General features: G+C 37.0%; 1 protein-coding gene across 1 annotated transcript; it reads right to left on the minus strand.

Moving 5' to 3' along the window:
- Positions 1 to 951: 951 nt before the first annotated feature.
- On the minus strand, positions 952 to 5,550 carry LOC121377888 (SUN domain-containing protein 2-like). The gene is made up of 2 exons (XM_041505986.1): positions 5,053 to 5,550; positions 952 to 1,767 (listed from the first exon to the last, which is right to left on the minus strand). The coding sequence occupies exons 1-2, from the start codon at positions 5,152 to 5,154 to the stop codon at positions 952 to 954; spliced, it is 918 nt and encodes a 305-aa protein (XP_041361920.1). The 5' UTR covers positions 5,155 to 5,550.
- Between the last annotated feature and the right edge of the window lie 12,288 nt (positions 5,551 to 17,838).

Genomic DNA, 17,838 nt, shown 5'->3' on the forward strand with positions numbered 1-17,838 from the left:
CGCACTTCCATTTATTTCTTATATCTATTATGTAAGTAAGAAATTATTTTGAAATAAAATTCAGTTTGAACTGCTTCAAAAAATAAGACATTAAGACGACCAGAAACACTGTGTGCATATAAACACTGATTATCGATACAATAAAATGTATTTAATATGTAATTTTAATGGTAAAACTGCACTACTGGTCGGGGACACATTACACTGGCAGCAGACACAGGAAAATCTTTTTACATGATGTACAATTTTATACAACAGAACATCCAGTTAACCATGACGAAAAATATTTATACATTTTTCGTGGGGAAATTAAAGATTATAGCTCGAGTTACATATATACAACAATTACATCGAAATGTTTTACTTCATATTTCGGACCCATTGGGCTATTTCTCGTTCCAGCCAGTGCTCCACAACTGGTATAACAAAGGCCGTGGTATGTACTATACTGTCTGTGGGATGCTGCATGTAAAAGATCCCTTGCTACTTACTAATCGAAAAAGAGTAGCACTTTGTGGTGACAGCGGGTTTCCTCTCTCAATATCTGTGTGGTCCTTAACCATATATCTGACACCATATAACCGTAAATAAAATGTGCTGAGTGTGTCGTTAAATAAACAAATTTCCTTTCTACCTATTTCGAGCCATTTTTCGTATATTTCACCTGTTTATTCTTGTTTTAATTATGCAAACATTTTATATGAGATCTGTTAATGTAGTGGTGTAGTGTGGGCGGGGCCAACGGGGCGATTGTTCCGGGCGCAAAAGTCTGGACTGGTAGAAGGGACTTGTGGAGTGCCAACGGTCCACTGGTTACGGGGCGTAATACTTGCCTTGCCCTGGGCACCTTGCCCCGGGAGCTGGCATCCCACGCTACGCCACTGTGTTAATGAGCCGTCATTTATCACTAATTCATGTAAAGTAGTGACATATAACATAGAAATTTAAGATTTAGAACTGGATCTTACCTGATCCCAACAGAGGAATGGCAAGTGATTTTAAACCGTTCTTGTCAGCTTCATTTAAAAGTTTCAAGTACAGAGTTACCGTGTTGCTTTTCCAACTATACTCATTAGGAGCTTTCTTAAATGGCAGAACTATAGCCAGAAATATTGATTTGAATTGTAGTTTAATCTCGTATTCAAGTGTTTGTAGGCAATAGACCTCTCCAACCTGAAGATCAACTGTACCAAATTTATGAATAACAGCAGAGGATAAGTCACCATAATCAATGCCAGCCATTTTTAACAGCGATTGTGTCACCATACTGGGGTTGACCATGCCACAACCTTCTGCAGTTACAATTCCTTCAGCGCCAGCTGCGATGACGTCGCCAGTATAGCAAATGATACTTAACCCAGAGTTTGTGATGTATGTTTTTATTTTGATCGGAGAAGGCATTTTCAAATGAGCTTTGCTCCTGTCGCTCTGACATCCACCCATGACTTCTGTACTGTCGTAATGAACTGGTTCGTACTGATGTTGCTGCTGTTGCTGCTGCTGCTGATGTTGCGGATCCCGTGGAGGATGTTGTTGCTGTTTTTGTTGTTGGTGGTGGTTCTGATATTTTGGTGGCAGATACTGCTGTCGATTGCTACGAAAACCACATTGATTTCTGCCACCTCGATTATGTGATTGCTGTTGTGGTATGTTTTTGTGTTTCCTCCTTCTACCCTTTACAGTTTTCCACTGGCCGGTTGGCGGTTTCACAGTATGATCATCAGCTTGTCCTGAAGAATCATTATTGGTAGCACCATCGCTACCAGACTGCAAAAACAAAAACAAAAAGAAATATTTAAGTCAGAATTGGCAAAGGACAGACTTCAGCTGTCTTTTCAGTGGAGAAAGAGTATGTAATGATGAAACTGGTCTACACTAAATATAGACCTGTCATCATTTTCATCATACAGCTATCTGTCTTTTCAGAGTGGAGAAAGAATCTGTGATGATGAAACTGGTCTAGACTAAATATAGACCTGTCATCATCATCATCATACAGCTATCTGTCTTTTCAATGGAGAAAGAGTCTGTGATGATGAAACTGGTCTAGACTAAATATAGACCTGTAATCATCATCATCATCATCATACAGCTACCTGTCTTTTCAGAGTAGAGAAAGAGTTTGTAATGATGAAACTGGTCTAGACTAAATATAGACCTGTCATCATCTTCATCATACAGCTATCTGTCTTTTCAGAGTGGAGAAAGAGTCTGTAATGATGAAACTGGTCTACACTAAACATAGACCTGTCATCATCATTATCATACAGCTATCTGTCTTTTCAGAATGGAGAAAGAGTCTGTAATGATGAAACTGGTCTACACTAAACATAGACCTGTCATCATCAGCAGCATACAGCTATCTGTCTTTTCAGAATGGAGAAAGAGTCTGTAATGATGAAACTGGTCTACACTAAACATAGACCTATCATCATCATACAGCTATTCTGGCATAGTGTATATATAATTTGATGGACTGCGTGGCGGACATCGATATGTGAAATTTGGATCCCTGTGTAAAAATTCGTGAACTATTGTGACATACGTAAATGTGTAATGGACTGTAAAATAAATAGTTACGGCATTGTTATTATTTAAGAAATGAAGAAAGGATGTTTAAAATATACGAATTATAACAAATGACTTACCTGAACTGATAATATTTATCTGATTTAGCAGTATGGCCGACCTCGTGCACGAGCAACCGACAACGTGGTGTATTCGAACAAGGGAAGTAACTCTGGGATTTCTGTATTGGTGTTTCCGTGGATTTGTATAAATCTCCAGTTTAGTGTGAATTATATATTGGAAATGATTTGATTGGTGTATAAATCAAATCTCGTATTTGATCATGGAGAGATTCGAGGTTAAATGTCACGCACCGGGATAGTATATAAACGGGACACGAATGTGGTTCAGCATACGGTGACAGGTCGGAGACAAGCCAGGTGGTCAACAACAACAGGAATGAACGGACAAGATGAACTGTGCCAGTGCCCTGAATATTGACGTCGTCGTATCCGGATTTGGGAATTCGTTATGTTTTGGACAATCATTTGGTGACTATTAATATTAATATACACATAAATGCCATTTGGGTAAATAGTAATTTAAAATATGGGGAATTTATATAATTAATAATTTTGTATTAAAGATATCTAAATTTATCACTTGTTAGTTGTTTGTGTGAATTATCATTAGTGTGTGCTCTGGGCTTTATTGTTCATGGTAGGTTAGTTCTGCGTTTTGGGTATGACGATTTACCACAACCATAATATAGGTTAGAACGGGAATGTAACAAGAATGGAGAAAGAGTCTGTAATGATGAAACTGGTTTAGACTAAACATAGACCTGTTATCATCATCATCATCATCATACAGCTATTTGTCTTTTCAGAGTGGAGAAAGAGTCTGTAATGATGAAACTGGTCTACACTAAACATAGACCTGTCGTCATCATCATCATCATCATACAGCTATCTGTCTTTTCAGAAAGGAGAAAGAATCTGTAATGATGAAACTGGTCTAGACTAAATATAGACCTGTTATCATCATCATCATCATACAGCTATCTGTCTTTTCAGAGTGGAGAAAGAGTCTGTAATGATAAAACTGGTCTAGACTAAACATAGATCTGTCATCATCATCATAATCATCATCATCAGCAGCATACAGCTCTGTCTTTTCAGAGTGGAGAAAGTCTGTAATGATGAAACTGGTCTACACTAAACCTAGACCTATCATAATCATCAGTTTATTTGCTTTTAGCATCATCATGTTAATCATAAAAACTATCACCATCACCACCACTATCATTGTATTAGTGTTTTACATATTACAAATACATTGCATTCTATTTTGTACCCCTGCGTGTGCTGTAACCTCACCGTGGTGCAGGGGTGTAACATTCTCTTTGAGAATGGCCAATACAGCACAAAATTGAAGTTTTGAGTAAAATTCAGTATCCGTAAAATTCTGTGTTATTTGTGTTTTTGCACAGTTCTTTACACTGTTTTTGTTTAAGTCTTGAATTTTTATATTGATGTTGATCATCACTTTATTTTTTTGCATTACCATAGTTTGACACCCAATAGCCGATGTATTTTTCGTGCTGGGGTGTCGTTAAACATTCATTCATTCATTCTATTTTGTAATACATATAAGTGTAGACACACACGTGTGCATGCGCGTGTACACGCCAATGTGTATACTGGTGTGATTAAAATATAACGATGCATTAATTAAAAGATAATACACATAAAATTATACAAAGTTCATTTATAATTTACACACACACACACGCACACCAATGTAAAATATAACGATAATATGTCAAAAGACAATACACATAATATTATACAAAGTTCATTTATAATTTACAAAATTGAAAATATATATCGTCATAGGGCCGAAAGAATGAAACGAGAACACGCTATATTGAAGGGTGGGGTGCAAAAGCACATTTAACAGTGTTTATAGTATTAGTTGTGCTTAATATGATTTTTCAATATTCATAAGATGGACTGCAAACCGGCCTCGGTGGCACAGTGGTTAATTAAGCCATAGGACTACAGGGTGGTAGATACAGGGTTCGCAGCCCAGTACCGGCTCCAACCCAGAGCGATTTTATAAGGGCTGAATGGGTAGGTGTAAAGCCACTACACCTCTTCTCTCTCACTAACCACTAACCAACTAACAACTAACCCACTGTCCTGGACAGACAGCCCAGATAGCTGAGGTATGTGCCCAGGACAGCGTGCTTGAATCTTAATTGGATATAAGCACGAAAATAGGTTGAAATGACATGAAATGATGAATTGCAAGCATTGTAAGTACATATTCATCATATTACATCATGTTAGATTACACCATATTATCTCGTCCCACCCAGCGTCACAACGCCCCAACCAGCGCCCTCTGCCATGTACCAATCAGAGGTGGACTTCCTTTGACTACAACTGTATAGAGTTGTCGGTGCATCGCCGACTATGTCCTAGACTCGGCAGGGCGCGATGATGTGGTACGAAACAGCTTGCATTAATTAATACGTACATCGGAAATAGTTATTTTCAAATCTTCCTTGTCTCTTCCTGTGAGTCCTCGATCATCTCTGGGAGTAAGTGTCACTTGACGGGTTCCTGGTCGTCGGCTCATGTATCACTTTTATCCTGTACAGAAGAGATGGAAAACTGACGAAATACACATATACCGCATTTCATCTAATAAACGCTGGGCCTCAAATAAGCGCCGGGTCTGTAACTCTTTGTAAGACAGCTGAAAAAAACAAAAAGCAAACAAACAAACAAAAACAACAACAACAACAACTTTTGAAATGTACGGGTCCCTTTATATCACTACCGGTCTCAAAAAAAAAAAAAAAAAAAAAAAAGGTCGGGTCTCCAATAAGCGCCAGGTCTGCGACCGTTTTGAAATGAATAATCGCCCGGGTACTTATTAGAGGAAATACGGTACACTATTAAAGATGCAGTATCACTGATATCATTAAACAGCAAAATGATTGGGCACAAGTTTGCCATCTTACTAGGTCCTGTCCTATATACACACAATATAATAGCAACAATTACAATATACAATTATAACATAATAGTAATGTACTCATATGAAATAAAAATTCATATAGAATTTGTATACAATTTTATTTTAATAACAATCGAACAGAAACAAAAAATTACATGTACAGTCAAACAATTAGACTATTTTAAGCAAAACGACGTGTTTGCTTAATAATTTTTGGACACAAATAAATATTGTTTTATTTTCGAGATCACTTAAGGTATTTCGTCCACATTTATAACTGCTTTTAAGCAGTTATAAATGTATTGGTTGTACATGTTGTAACGAGTTACAAAGAACCAGGTACTGCCTCTGTTGTTCATATTTGGTGCATTGAAAAACAAATAGTCAATGTTGTTTGCTGTATAATATCCACAGTTACAGTTGGGATGATATAGTTTTAGAGTTTCAAATTACTGGATTTAAATTATTCCAAAAATCAATTGTTGAATAAATAAATGAAAATGTTAATAAACTTGTTCTCGAAAACGGTGTTGATATGTTTTCACTACTTCTTAACATGTAAGAGATTCTTTGTTCTACACTTTCTGGAATACAATCAGTTAGAGAAATCGGGAGCCATTCGTTTTTCATTAATTTAAACATGGTGCAAAATGTTTTTTGTTACCCCAGCGGTCACTCATAACGGGGGAAATATTTTTCTAAATATTTTGCATTGGTTCTCGTGACAAGAGAACATTATTTCACACAGGACATAAATTTGATAATAACTGGCAACTCAGGACATACATTTGATAATAACTGGCAACTCAGGACATAAATTTGAAAATAACTGGCAACTCGTTTATTATCCTCTATTGTTTTTCTTCTTTCGCTTGGAGGAGTAGTCGAACCTGATTCAATATAATATGTATAACGAATTACATGATGGAGATTTAAGCATGCCAGTGATTATTCTAGCTGCTTCCAACTGTACTATTTTTAATTTATCTGTATCTAATTGGGAACAGCCATCCCATACCCCAGAAGCATATTCTAAAATAGGTCGTATTCTCATTAAAGTTTGATGATTTAATAAGTTTTTATTTCCTTAATACCAAAATCATTACTGACGCTGATTTACACACAGGTTTGAATATGGCTGGACCAGTTTGCATCAATTAACTGACATGGTTACATCTAAAATGTTTATGTGTTTTGGATAGTTTTAAAGTTGTGTTACCAAACTCAAGATATGGTTCATTAAGCACTTTTCTTTGAGAAAATAACATTACATGTACATTAGTTTTGTTCATAACGTTTGGCAAAATTAATATTAGATTGTGTTCTACCTTTGAAATGTCTTTAGTTGATGTTCTAATAGTTGTATCATCCGCAAACAGTCTCGTTGCCCAGTCTAGTTCGCCTGCAATATCGTTAATATAGACGAAAACAGATAATGACTGAGAACAGTTCCTTGAGTCACTCCAGCTTTAGAATACAATACTTTGATAGCGTCGGCGTTTCACTGATACACACTTTCTGTTTTCTATCAGAAATATAACTGCGAATCCACTGATCCCATATTATTTAAATTTATAGATTAATCCTCTGTGCCAAACCCTATCGAAAGCTTTGGATATGTCAGTACAAAAAAATTCTTTATTGTTTAGTGATTTACAGATTTTATTATATATTTCAATTAGTTGATAAACAGCACTATGCCTAATTCACAAAGGTCTCTTAGGCTCTGCTAGATAACAAAGCGTCCTCTTTGTAAGTCTTTTAACATTGCACTGCGAGATAGCAAAGTTGCGAGAGTTTAGTGGTACACTGGTCGGTAGGTACACTGAAACTTGTCAAGGAAATTCTTGAATATGAAATAATTGTACGGATTTTTGAACACTATTCTTTCGAATGTTTTACCAACATAGGTAATTAATGAAATAGGTATGTAGTTTGGTAACCTTTTATCGCCTATTTTAAATAATGGTTTTACGTGGGCAAGTTTTCACCTGCTAGGAAATATGGATGAAACTAAAAAAAAAAAAATTAGTAATTGAAGTGGATTTAAAATGGAATTGGCAATACTGTTTAATAATTTGTGACTTATTTCATCCGGCCACTTGCTTTATTACGTGCTAAAATTTTAATTATATGGATCATTTCTTCCCTTGTTAGTTATTGTCTCCAAACAGTTTCTGAAACGGTGTCTAAAAAACCCGGAAGTCACTATTTGCGTCTGGAACTAATGAAACCGACAAAAGGTATTTAATGTTTCAGTTTTTTTCAAAATCAGTAAAGGATACAGGCTAATTAGAAAATTACATCTTTAAGTAGTGATATAGGTGACGTTAAAATGTATTTCATATATTGCCAACATGCAGATTTATTTTTCTTACAAAGTGTTGTTAGTTGTTAGTTTTAGTTTTATGAAGAGCAATTAGAAATTCTTCTTTAGCTCTTTTCTATATTATTAACTTTCTTTCTTTGATTTTTATATTTACGTTCATCCGTAGGTATTTTAGTTTTTAAGGGGCAGGAGTTAGCTCAATCGGTTGAGTGTTCGTTTGAGGTGCTTGTTAGTGGGATCAAACCACCTTGGTGGACCCATTCAACTGATTGGGTTTTTCTCGTTCCAACCAGTGCACAACAACTGGTCAAAGGCTATGGTATGTGCTTTTCTGTCTATGGAAAAGTACATATAAAATATCCCTTGCTACATTAAGGAAAATGTAGCGTGTTTCCTATTTCTCGTTCCAGCCAGTGAACCATGACTATTATATCAAAACCCGTGGTATGTGCTACCCTGTCTGTGGCATGGTGCATATAAAAAATCCCTTGCTACTAATGGAAAAATGTAACGGGTTTCCTCTTTAAGATTATATGTCACAATTACCATATGTTTGACATCCAATAGCCAATGATTAATAAAACAATGTGCTCTAGTGGTGTCGTTAAACAGACAAGTAAGTATTTTGTAAATATCTATTTAATAACAGTCTACCTAAGTTAGCATTTACTTGTTTTGGCTTTCATTGATGTACAAGGTGGTTTTTACTCTTGAAATTAAAAGAAAGATGTCAATAAACAGGTGATTTATGCACTTTATTGGAACAGACTATAACAGATTTTGATCAACATGTGTCAGTTTCGTTGCTATTACAATATGTGAGGGACCATTTCTGATGACTGTTTAGCCCTATCCCTCATAAAAACAAAATACTTGTAGACATTTATAAGTAACTTTTGAGCAAAACTGTCAAGAACCATTCTGAGTTTGTGATCTATTATACCGGTATTAAAGGTGCTATCTCAAAGTTGCATAATGGCAGCTATTGCAAATCATGTTTTTTTTTCCATTGAATTTTGATTTAACATTTAAAGACTACACTTTTAACTATATGCCCATAAATGATTATAGGAAATAATTTTATCTACCAGTAGAAAATACATTTTTATTGGACAATCTTTATTACAAACATATCTCACATATAACTTCTAATATAGCACCTTTAAGTGGTTGAAAGCAAATTTCTAATTTATGCTGGTCATAATTAATCATTTATGCTGCAATTCAAAATAATCAGTTAACTTGCAGTTTTAAATTAAAAGTTTGTTTAAGGGTAAATGAAATTGACACATATCATCAAAATATGTTATAGTCTGTTCCAATAAAGGTCACAAATCTCCTGTTTACTGACGTCTTTATTTCAATTTCAAGAGTAAACACCACCTTGTACATCAATGAGAGCCCAAACAACTAAATGCTAAATTAGATAGAGTATCATTAAATAGGTATTTACAAAATATTTACTTGTCAGTTTAATATAAAAGAAATAATTGACGAAAATCATTTTTATTCTATTTCCGACACTACTTAAGTTCAGTTTAGTTGTCTTCAGCGAAAGTAAATCCTGATTTAGGTCACCGACAATAGTTACTAGGGGTGACTACTGCGGTAAGTTTTACTATTGCGGTTGTTAAACTACTGTTGTGATAGTATTGCAATAGCGATAGTACTAAATAAATAGATATTTTGCAAAGCTATTTACATGTACTTCAATCTTACAATATATATATATATATATATATATATATATATATATATATATGTATGTATTGTATGTATGTCGAGGTTGACTGTTACATAAATATGAAAGGTAAACGGGTTTTTTCCGCTCGTTATTTATTATTGTGACAATTTGCAGGCTGTAAACCCGAATACGCAGATTTATTCCGGCGCTGGAGTGGTGTGTGAGTGCGTGCGTGCGTGTGTACGTGCGATTTGTCAGTGATCTCTCCAGGCCCAGTCAGATACGCGTATGGTCATACCTGATATTGCATTAGTGGACGAGACACGTTATGTCAACACTTTTCTTAACCCCACATTCTACGTCCATCCGGACTAATATTGCATTTATATCGTTATTACAAAACATCAGACTCATCTGTCGTCAAGAGTTCAAAAAGTGCTCAGTTCACGGCAGACTATTATATCATGGAAAGAATACACAGGCCCATACGCTGGGGGGGGGGGGGGGTGTGTGTGTGTCAGCGCCTGCGTACGCAACCTCCCCAAATTACATAACCATATTTTTTTCAACTCATATCTATATGCAATTCTGATAAACAACGATTCTCCGGTCACATGCATATTATGTACTGTTCTATTTTTAGACATAATCGGCCTCTCATGCGGTTATGGTTATGTCCCTTTGACCGTTGTTGTCGTTTACATATAAAATGTTGTTGGAAACTTAGAACTATTATTTATATTAATAAACATGACCTCTGTTGTCTGGTGTTTCTATATAACACAACTAGTATTGACGTAAACTTTAAAAACCAAGTTAATATCGTCTGACAAACTTACACGTCCTACCCGCTGTGTCTTCTGTCCGTGTAGGAATTATCGGAAATACTTCCTAGTTTTGCTTTCGAAATAGATTTCTAGCAGCCCGTTGTTGAATACGCCTCATTTCGAATGAGGCCAGCCCATACCATGATTGTCGTATTGTTATTGTAGGTGTACGAGCTCCCGTTTTATTTATTATTTAATATTGTGAGTAGAATGATGGAAATACATGGTGAAATGTTTTCAGGGGAGCTCAGACTGATTTTTCCCAGAAAAATGTTTATTAATTAGTACACCAAACGAATTGCTACGCATTTTAACATGGATTACTCTAATATTGTGAGTAGAATGATGGAAATACATGGTGAAATGTTTTCAGGGGAGCTCATATTGCCCAAACTTCTCCATCGTTTTTGCCGAAAGCGAAGAGTTGATCCAGCATTAGATGGGGGCAGTTAACTCCCCCTGACTCCCTGACCCCCCCCCCCCCCCCCCCCCGTCTCAAATAGCTTCTCCGAAAACCGCAATTCCGCTTATACAAATGCCAACTAGACTAGCAACAAGACCAGTAAACAATAAACCAAACTCAACAGTTAACTCCAACTGCACTTATGCAGACAAACTCAAAACCACGGCTCAAACCGAGGTCAGTCAACTTAAGTCAATAATAGAAACCTTAGTGCAAGAAATATCCTCAATAAAAAATAACCTAGGAATTAACAAAAACTAAAAATTAAAAAATTAATTAAAATAAAAAATAAACATTAATTACGGGACTGCGTCATGGGAGATACGTCTCCATCTAGTAAAACTAACATAGGAAATAAGGGCCTTAGCGTTCTCCAATGGACATAGTGCCGAACTCAACTAATTAGCACTAGCAACATCAAGCCAGATATAATTTGCCTGCAAGAAACTTGGCTAGGAATCGACACTAAAGATAAAAATGAAAAAAAAACTAAAGTATTTAAAATTCCAGGATATACAAGTTATTATAAAAATAGAGATAACAGCACCAGAGGTGGAATAGCCACATTAATAAAAAAAATACCATACCTCGTACTGAAATTAAATATTAATCTATTAATACCAACTTACAAGTCCTAGGACTTACTATATAAAATGATAAAATGCCTATTGACGTCATTAATGTTTATAGCCCGCCAGGATCAGCCGATAACCAACTAACGCTAAGAGATTACAATAAACTCATAAACCCAAACAATAACCTAATTATTGTAGGAGATTTTAACTGTCATAGCACACTGTGGGGAGGTCTGCACTCCGACACACAGGGAGACATACTGGAAGAATTCATAAATATACATAACCTAGTATGTCTCAACGATGGCAGTACTACATTTATCCATGATTATTTAGGCACCTCTGCCATCGACCTTGAAATTCATTTCATATCTGCTAGATATGTTGTCAGTGATCAGAAGCATTTCTTGAATTAATTGATTCACTATTAGATGGAAGATTTATCTTTACAACAGAGCAATATTTATGAAAGATGACATGGTATTTCCATGAACCAGGCTACAGATTTTCGAAGCTATCTTAGCGCTACGATATTATAAAACTGTCAAAGGCCATGATGTGACAGTGACATGTGCCAAAGCCTACCTCGGTTTTATGATATCATAGTGCTAAGTTATCTTCGAGACTATTGGCTCAGGTAGTGGGGATAACTTGTATGTTCAGGATGTTATTCCTATCAAGGATGATCTGGCAGATAAGGTTATACAGACACAATAAAATATGTTATCTGAAATGTACCAAACCACAGGTGTCAGTATACAGAAAGAAGCAGACATGCTCATGATTCCTCATACTCATGAAGTAATCGGGCCAGGCAATGAGGTGGATTTCTGCATCAAAGACATAGACTGTTGGGTTCTCATCACGAGATAGTTACATGGTAGGCCTCAACACACAAATAAGTATATATATAAATCACAACCAGTCAACCAGCAACCATTTTATAATGAAGTGTCTAGAGATAGAGTCAAAAGGACAAATTGGTGATGGTGGATATTAATAAAGAGAATTCGATGTATTCGCAAAAGCTCCACAGATTATACTGATGTCAGCTTGGAATCGGCGTTGAACCATACAAAGAGGTCAGTGAAACGGATGCAGGTACTCTTGAGCTGAAAGAAATTCAAGAACAATTAACCAAACCAAAGTGTGGAATCACTGCCACATATCTCTGGGACTTGGAAACAACAGCATACCCAAAGCAAATATCTGAGCTCAAGATTCCATGCTACATCCAAATATTCTTGATCCATGTCGACTTGGTTGGGGTCAATGGGTTTGGTATATTTGTGTCTGTGATGTTGGAGGTGCAAGCTGCACCAGAATCTGTGATAAAACTGATCAGATGCAACTGTGGTGTCAGTAAGCGTTCAGGTAGATGTACTTTTAGTATAAGCGACACAACCTTCAATGTACAAAGTGCTGCATTCTATTACAGACAAAAATAGATGCCTAATATGTCTTTATGAATTATAATGTACAATAGGTATGTTCCTTTATTTCATTAGTTTAAAATATAAAACATAAAAGTAATAGGTATTGCAACATTTTAATTATTTCACCTAAAAATGTACTTAGGAACACAAAATTGCATTTGTATGTGGACTAAGAGAAACATTATTTTCCAAATTATTAAATTGATGGACATTTTAAATTGGCAAATGGCTGCCATTTTAAAGTTTAAGATGTTTGCCATGACTGGATGGCTACAAATCTAAACAATTAGATTCATTAACTACTGAAATGTACATAGACAACAAAATCGTGCTTCTACGTTATCTATGAAAGTAAAGTAAAAAGTAAAGTTTGTTTTATTTAACGACGCCACTAGAGCACATTGATTTTTTATCTTATCATCGGCTATTGAACGTCAAACATATAGTAATTCTGACACTGTTTTTTTTAGAGGAAACCCGCTGTCGCCACATAGGCTACTCTTTTACGACAGGCAGCAAGGGACCTTTTACTTGCGCTTCCTCCAGGCAGGATAGCACAAACCATGGCCTTTGTTGAACCAATTATGAATCACTGGTCGGTGCAAGTGGTCTACACCTACCCATTGAGCCTTGCGGAGCACTCACTCAGGGGTTGGAGTCAGTAACTGGATTAAAAATCCCATGCCTCGACTGGGATCCGAACCCAGTACCAGCTGACATAATTGAATGACAATAAAAATCAAACCAACCAATTGTGCTTCTACATTAACCTGGAATTGAGATATATGACAAATATATTAAACATGGTGGCCATTTTGAATTTCAAGATGGTTGCCATGATTGAATGACTAAATAAATGAATCCAACGAATTCATGAACAACAGAAATGTACATGGACCAAAAAAAAGTGTGTTTTCACTATCTCTCTCTCTGTCTCTCACTGTCTGTCTGTCTGTCTGTCTGTCTGTCTGTCTGTCTGTCTCTCTCTCTCTCTCTCTCTCTCTCTCTCTCTCTCTCCCAGTGTTTCGAATTAACCATACTATTTTCATGATAAAGGCACTTAGATACAGTTTGTTTAGAAACAAGTCGTAAGATAAATGATTACCCGCGGTACTTCGTGGTATTCTTCATTGATCTGAATGTAGTTCATGGTTTAACCCTCTCTACTCGTGGGGCGGGACGTAGCCCAGTGATAAAGCGTTCGCTTGATACGCATTCGGTTTGGGATCAATTCCCGTCGGTGGACGCATGGGTTATTTCTCGCTCCATCCAGTGCACCACAACTAGTACATCGAAAGCCGCGGTATGTGCTATCCTGTTTATGGGATGGTGCATATAAAAGATCCCTTCCTACTAATGGAAAAAATGTAGCGGGTTTCCTCTCTAAGACAATATATCAAAATTACCAAATATTTGACATCCAATAGCCGATGATTTATAAATCAATGTGCTCTAGTTGCGTCGTTAAACAAAACAAACTTTAACCCTCTCGCATTTGAACCATTGACGGGAAATCAGGCCTAACTGTTCAGTGAGCAGGAGAGTAACCTATGTGGTTCAAATGCGGATTTCTTCTCTCATTACGTAAAGCAAGTCTTCTAATGTTATTTTATCCAGGCACCTAATAGTCGTGGTTAAAAATGTGCCGAGCTGAGAGAGAGAGAGAGAGAGAGAGAGAGAGAGAGAGAGAGAGAGAGAGAGAGAGAGAGAGAGAGAGAGAGAGAGAGAGAGAGAGGGGGGGGGGGGGGGGGAGGGGAGAGAAAGAGGTAGAGAGAGGGAGAAAATAAGAGATAGAGATAAAGACAGAAATACAGTGAGAAAAAGAAAGAGAGACACAAAGAGAGAGACACAGAGAAAGAGGGAGTGAAGGGGATGAAATATATACAGAAACTGGGACAGAGAGAGGGTGGGATCCGTTGCCGGGCTGTAGACAACTCATAACAACAAACCTGCAAGGGTTATTTTAATATGCATTTTCCCCCTTTTTATCTCTCTCTATCCCATCCGCCGGAAAGTAATATGCATATCACGGCCTTTGTCGTGCCACTAGTATGCGCTGTTCCAGTGAGCGACATCCCGAATGAATGAATGAATGAATGAATGAATGTTTAACAACACCCCAGCATGAAAAATAAATCGGCTATTGGGTGTCAAACTATAGTTCCCGCCCGATGTACATAAACAAACTGTAATCATAATAAACAATATGCAAAGATGTTTGTTTAACGACACCACTAGAGCACCTGGTTTATTAATCACAGGCTACTGGATGTCAAACATACGGTAATTTTCCCATTAGTAGCGAGGGATCTTATATATGCACCATCCCAGACAGGACAGCACATACCACGGCCTATAATATACCAGTCGTGGTGCATTGGCTGGAACGAGAAATAGTTCCAATAGGGTCACCGACGGGGATCGATCCTAGACCTCCCGCGCATCAAGCGAACGCTTTACCACTGGGCTACGTCCCACACTTGCACAATAAACAGACTTAATGCACTTGAAACGCCAGGTGTTACTCTAACCGGTGCACGGTTCGAATCCCTTTACCGGCTCCATCAACTCAGTGGGATAACAGCTTAGAGGTAAAAAGAAAGGAATGTTTGTTTAATGACACTTCGTCAAATTTTATACTTTAAAGATTCCAATGGGTTTTAATAGTCATCAGATTTCCAAAATAACATATAAATACATGTATATAAAGTGTACAAACAACAACGACGAGGTGAGTTAGTTTCCATAGATATTTTTTTTTTTTAAAAAGCACACTGCAACAACAGAATATTACAGTGTTTAGCGAACTGGAAGCAAATCAATAGCAATTCAAGAGTAGCATTTAATAACAGAAAAATTCCGCAGAGGTAAATATCTCACCTACCATAAACTAATTCGGTGAATAAAGAAAAAAACACACAGGGACATCACGCACAGGGCTGTATATTAAACGTGTTTCTAATAGTTCTAAATTTTGTACTAGATTAAATTTCATTTTATTTCCCCTTTTATTTTTTGAAGACAAAATCCAGTTTGGGCTTCTTACAAATATTAAGACGACCAGAAACACATTGAATATACTGACACAGATATTCTAAATAAGAAAATATATTTAATATGTAACTTTAATCGTAAAAATATTTTATTTGTCTGAAACATCTTACAATGCAGCAAACTCAGGGATGTCCCTTTAAAATCGGCATAATTGTGATGAACATGTCCTAAGGTATCTTAAAAGTTGCGAAATATACACACCAAAAGCTGGAGCAGAAGGAATATAATGTTCGACAAGATGGAACAATCGATTAATTGAAAGCTGAAGTCACTCCGTCTTATCATACAGCTTCGGACGAAGGCCAACGTCGTTCTGAATCTCCATGTATAGATCAAGCAAAGTCAAAACTTGATCTTTATAACAGAATATGATCCCCTTCATAGTCCATTCATTTGACGTGATGAGGGGGCTTGTATGTCTCAGTGACCCAAAGACCTATGCCAGCAGGTGCCTTGGCTTCTGTTAGGGACACCCAAGCTGGACTGGTCAATGGGTAGAGGCTAGGCTGATATGGACTAAGGGTGAGGTAACCCTAACAGAAACCTCGAGTGCTGAAATCAGAGGTATTGGGCCGCACCGCACGCTCTAATAGACCACAATACCATGCATCAACAGCTATTATGTCTACAAAACATGATGAAACTATATACAAAATTTCAGCTCTACTTCTTGAAGTATTGACAGACAGCAGAAAGACAGACAGACAGGACGGAGCCGAAACATATCGTCCCCTCGGGTTGTACCGGTGGGGGACTAACACGAAATAATGAAGGAATGTTCTGTTTAATGACGCACACTCAACACATTTACACATTGCTATTTACAGTTATGTGGCGTTGGACATACGGTTAATAACGCCACAGAGCAGGAAGGAAACCCGGTGACGCTATGAGCTACTCTTTCCCATTAGCAGCATCCCACAGATTGGATAGCACATATCACAGCCATTGTTACATCAGTTGTGGAGCACTAGCTGCAACAAGTGATACCCCAATGGACCCACCGGAGGTGATCGATCCTTGACCGACCGCGCACCAGGAGAGAGCGCTTTACTGCAGAGCTATATGACCCGCCACAAAATAAAACAAGAACACACAAATGTACTGAAATTATATCACTGCAGGGCCGTCGGAGCCTTATGAAGGGGTAGGGGTGCGTTATGGCCCCACCCATCACTTTTACCCACCGTTTTTAGTTTAGTAAACTGACAGTTGCGTTCTTGTAAAACGTTTATCATTAACAGATAAAATTACCGTAGCTATTATTTTAATTTTATTTTTGACCCGATACATTTGTTGTATATGCATGTATATAAACAAGATGTAGAGGTGAAGGGGCGCAAGCATTGCCAGACTATATCGCTGAGAACACTGTTAAAAGCATCTACAGTTTAAAGGCATTTTATATAAGAACACTCTTATATCACCCTGTAAAGTCAGACAAGAAACCAGGGGGCGCATACCCCTCCCACAACCCCCGAATTTTGAAGTAGTTCGAAATATACAGTGTTTATCAAATCACAAATGAATACAATGAATGTTTTATTTTTGTTTTGTTCGGCTCATGTAATATACAGATCAGTATGGTGTTTCGGAGGGAGGGGGGAGGAAGGGGGAGGGGGGATTTCTATATACTAGTAGATAATACATGTTATTTTGCTTTTGAATAATGCATGTGCCCTTTTTTACATGTTGTACCCCCTCTGTGAATACTTAAGTTCCACCGCCATCCTTTAAACGTTGCACCTTTCACTAGAGTCCCCACTAAGGCCTACGTGAACGTTTACTCCGACGGACTCAATTAAAACAAAATTAATATTAGTAAAATATAGTAAGCAAAATCGAAACAAGTGAAAAATGTCTATAGAATGTCCCATCATTCTTTTATTTGTTTATTTTTTATTATTATTATTTTTTAAATCATTTCATTTT

This window comes from Gigantopelta aegis, chromosome 7 (genome assembly GCF_016097555.1).
Source record: "Gigantopelta aegis isolate Gae_Host chromosome 7, Gae_host_genome, whole genome shotgun sequence".
In the NCBI taxonomy this organism is placed as follows: domain Eukaryota; kingdom Metazoa; phylum Mollusca; class Gastropoda; order Neomphalida; family Peltospiridae; genus Gigantopelta; species Gigantopelta aegis.

What these genes read in the sequence shown, in the direction of transcription:
- LOC121377888 (XM_041505986.1), bottom strand. Translation starts at nt 5,154, where the DNA reads ATGAGCCGACGACCAGGAACCCGTCAAGTGACACTTACTCCCAGAGAT. An exon ending in TGAAAATAACTATTTCCGAT is followed by an intron (nt 1,768 to 5,052) that starts GTACGTATTAAT and finishes TTGTTTTTGCAG; the next exon opens with TCTGGTAGCGATGGTGCTAC.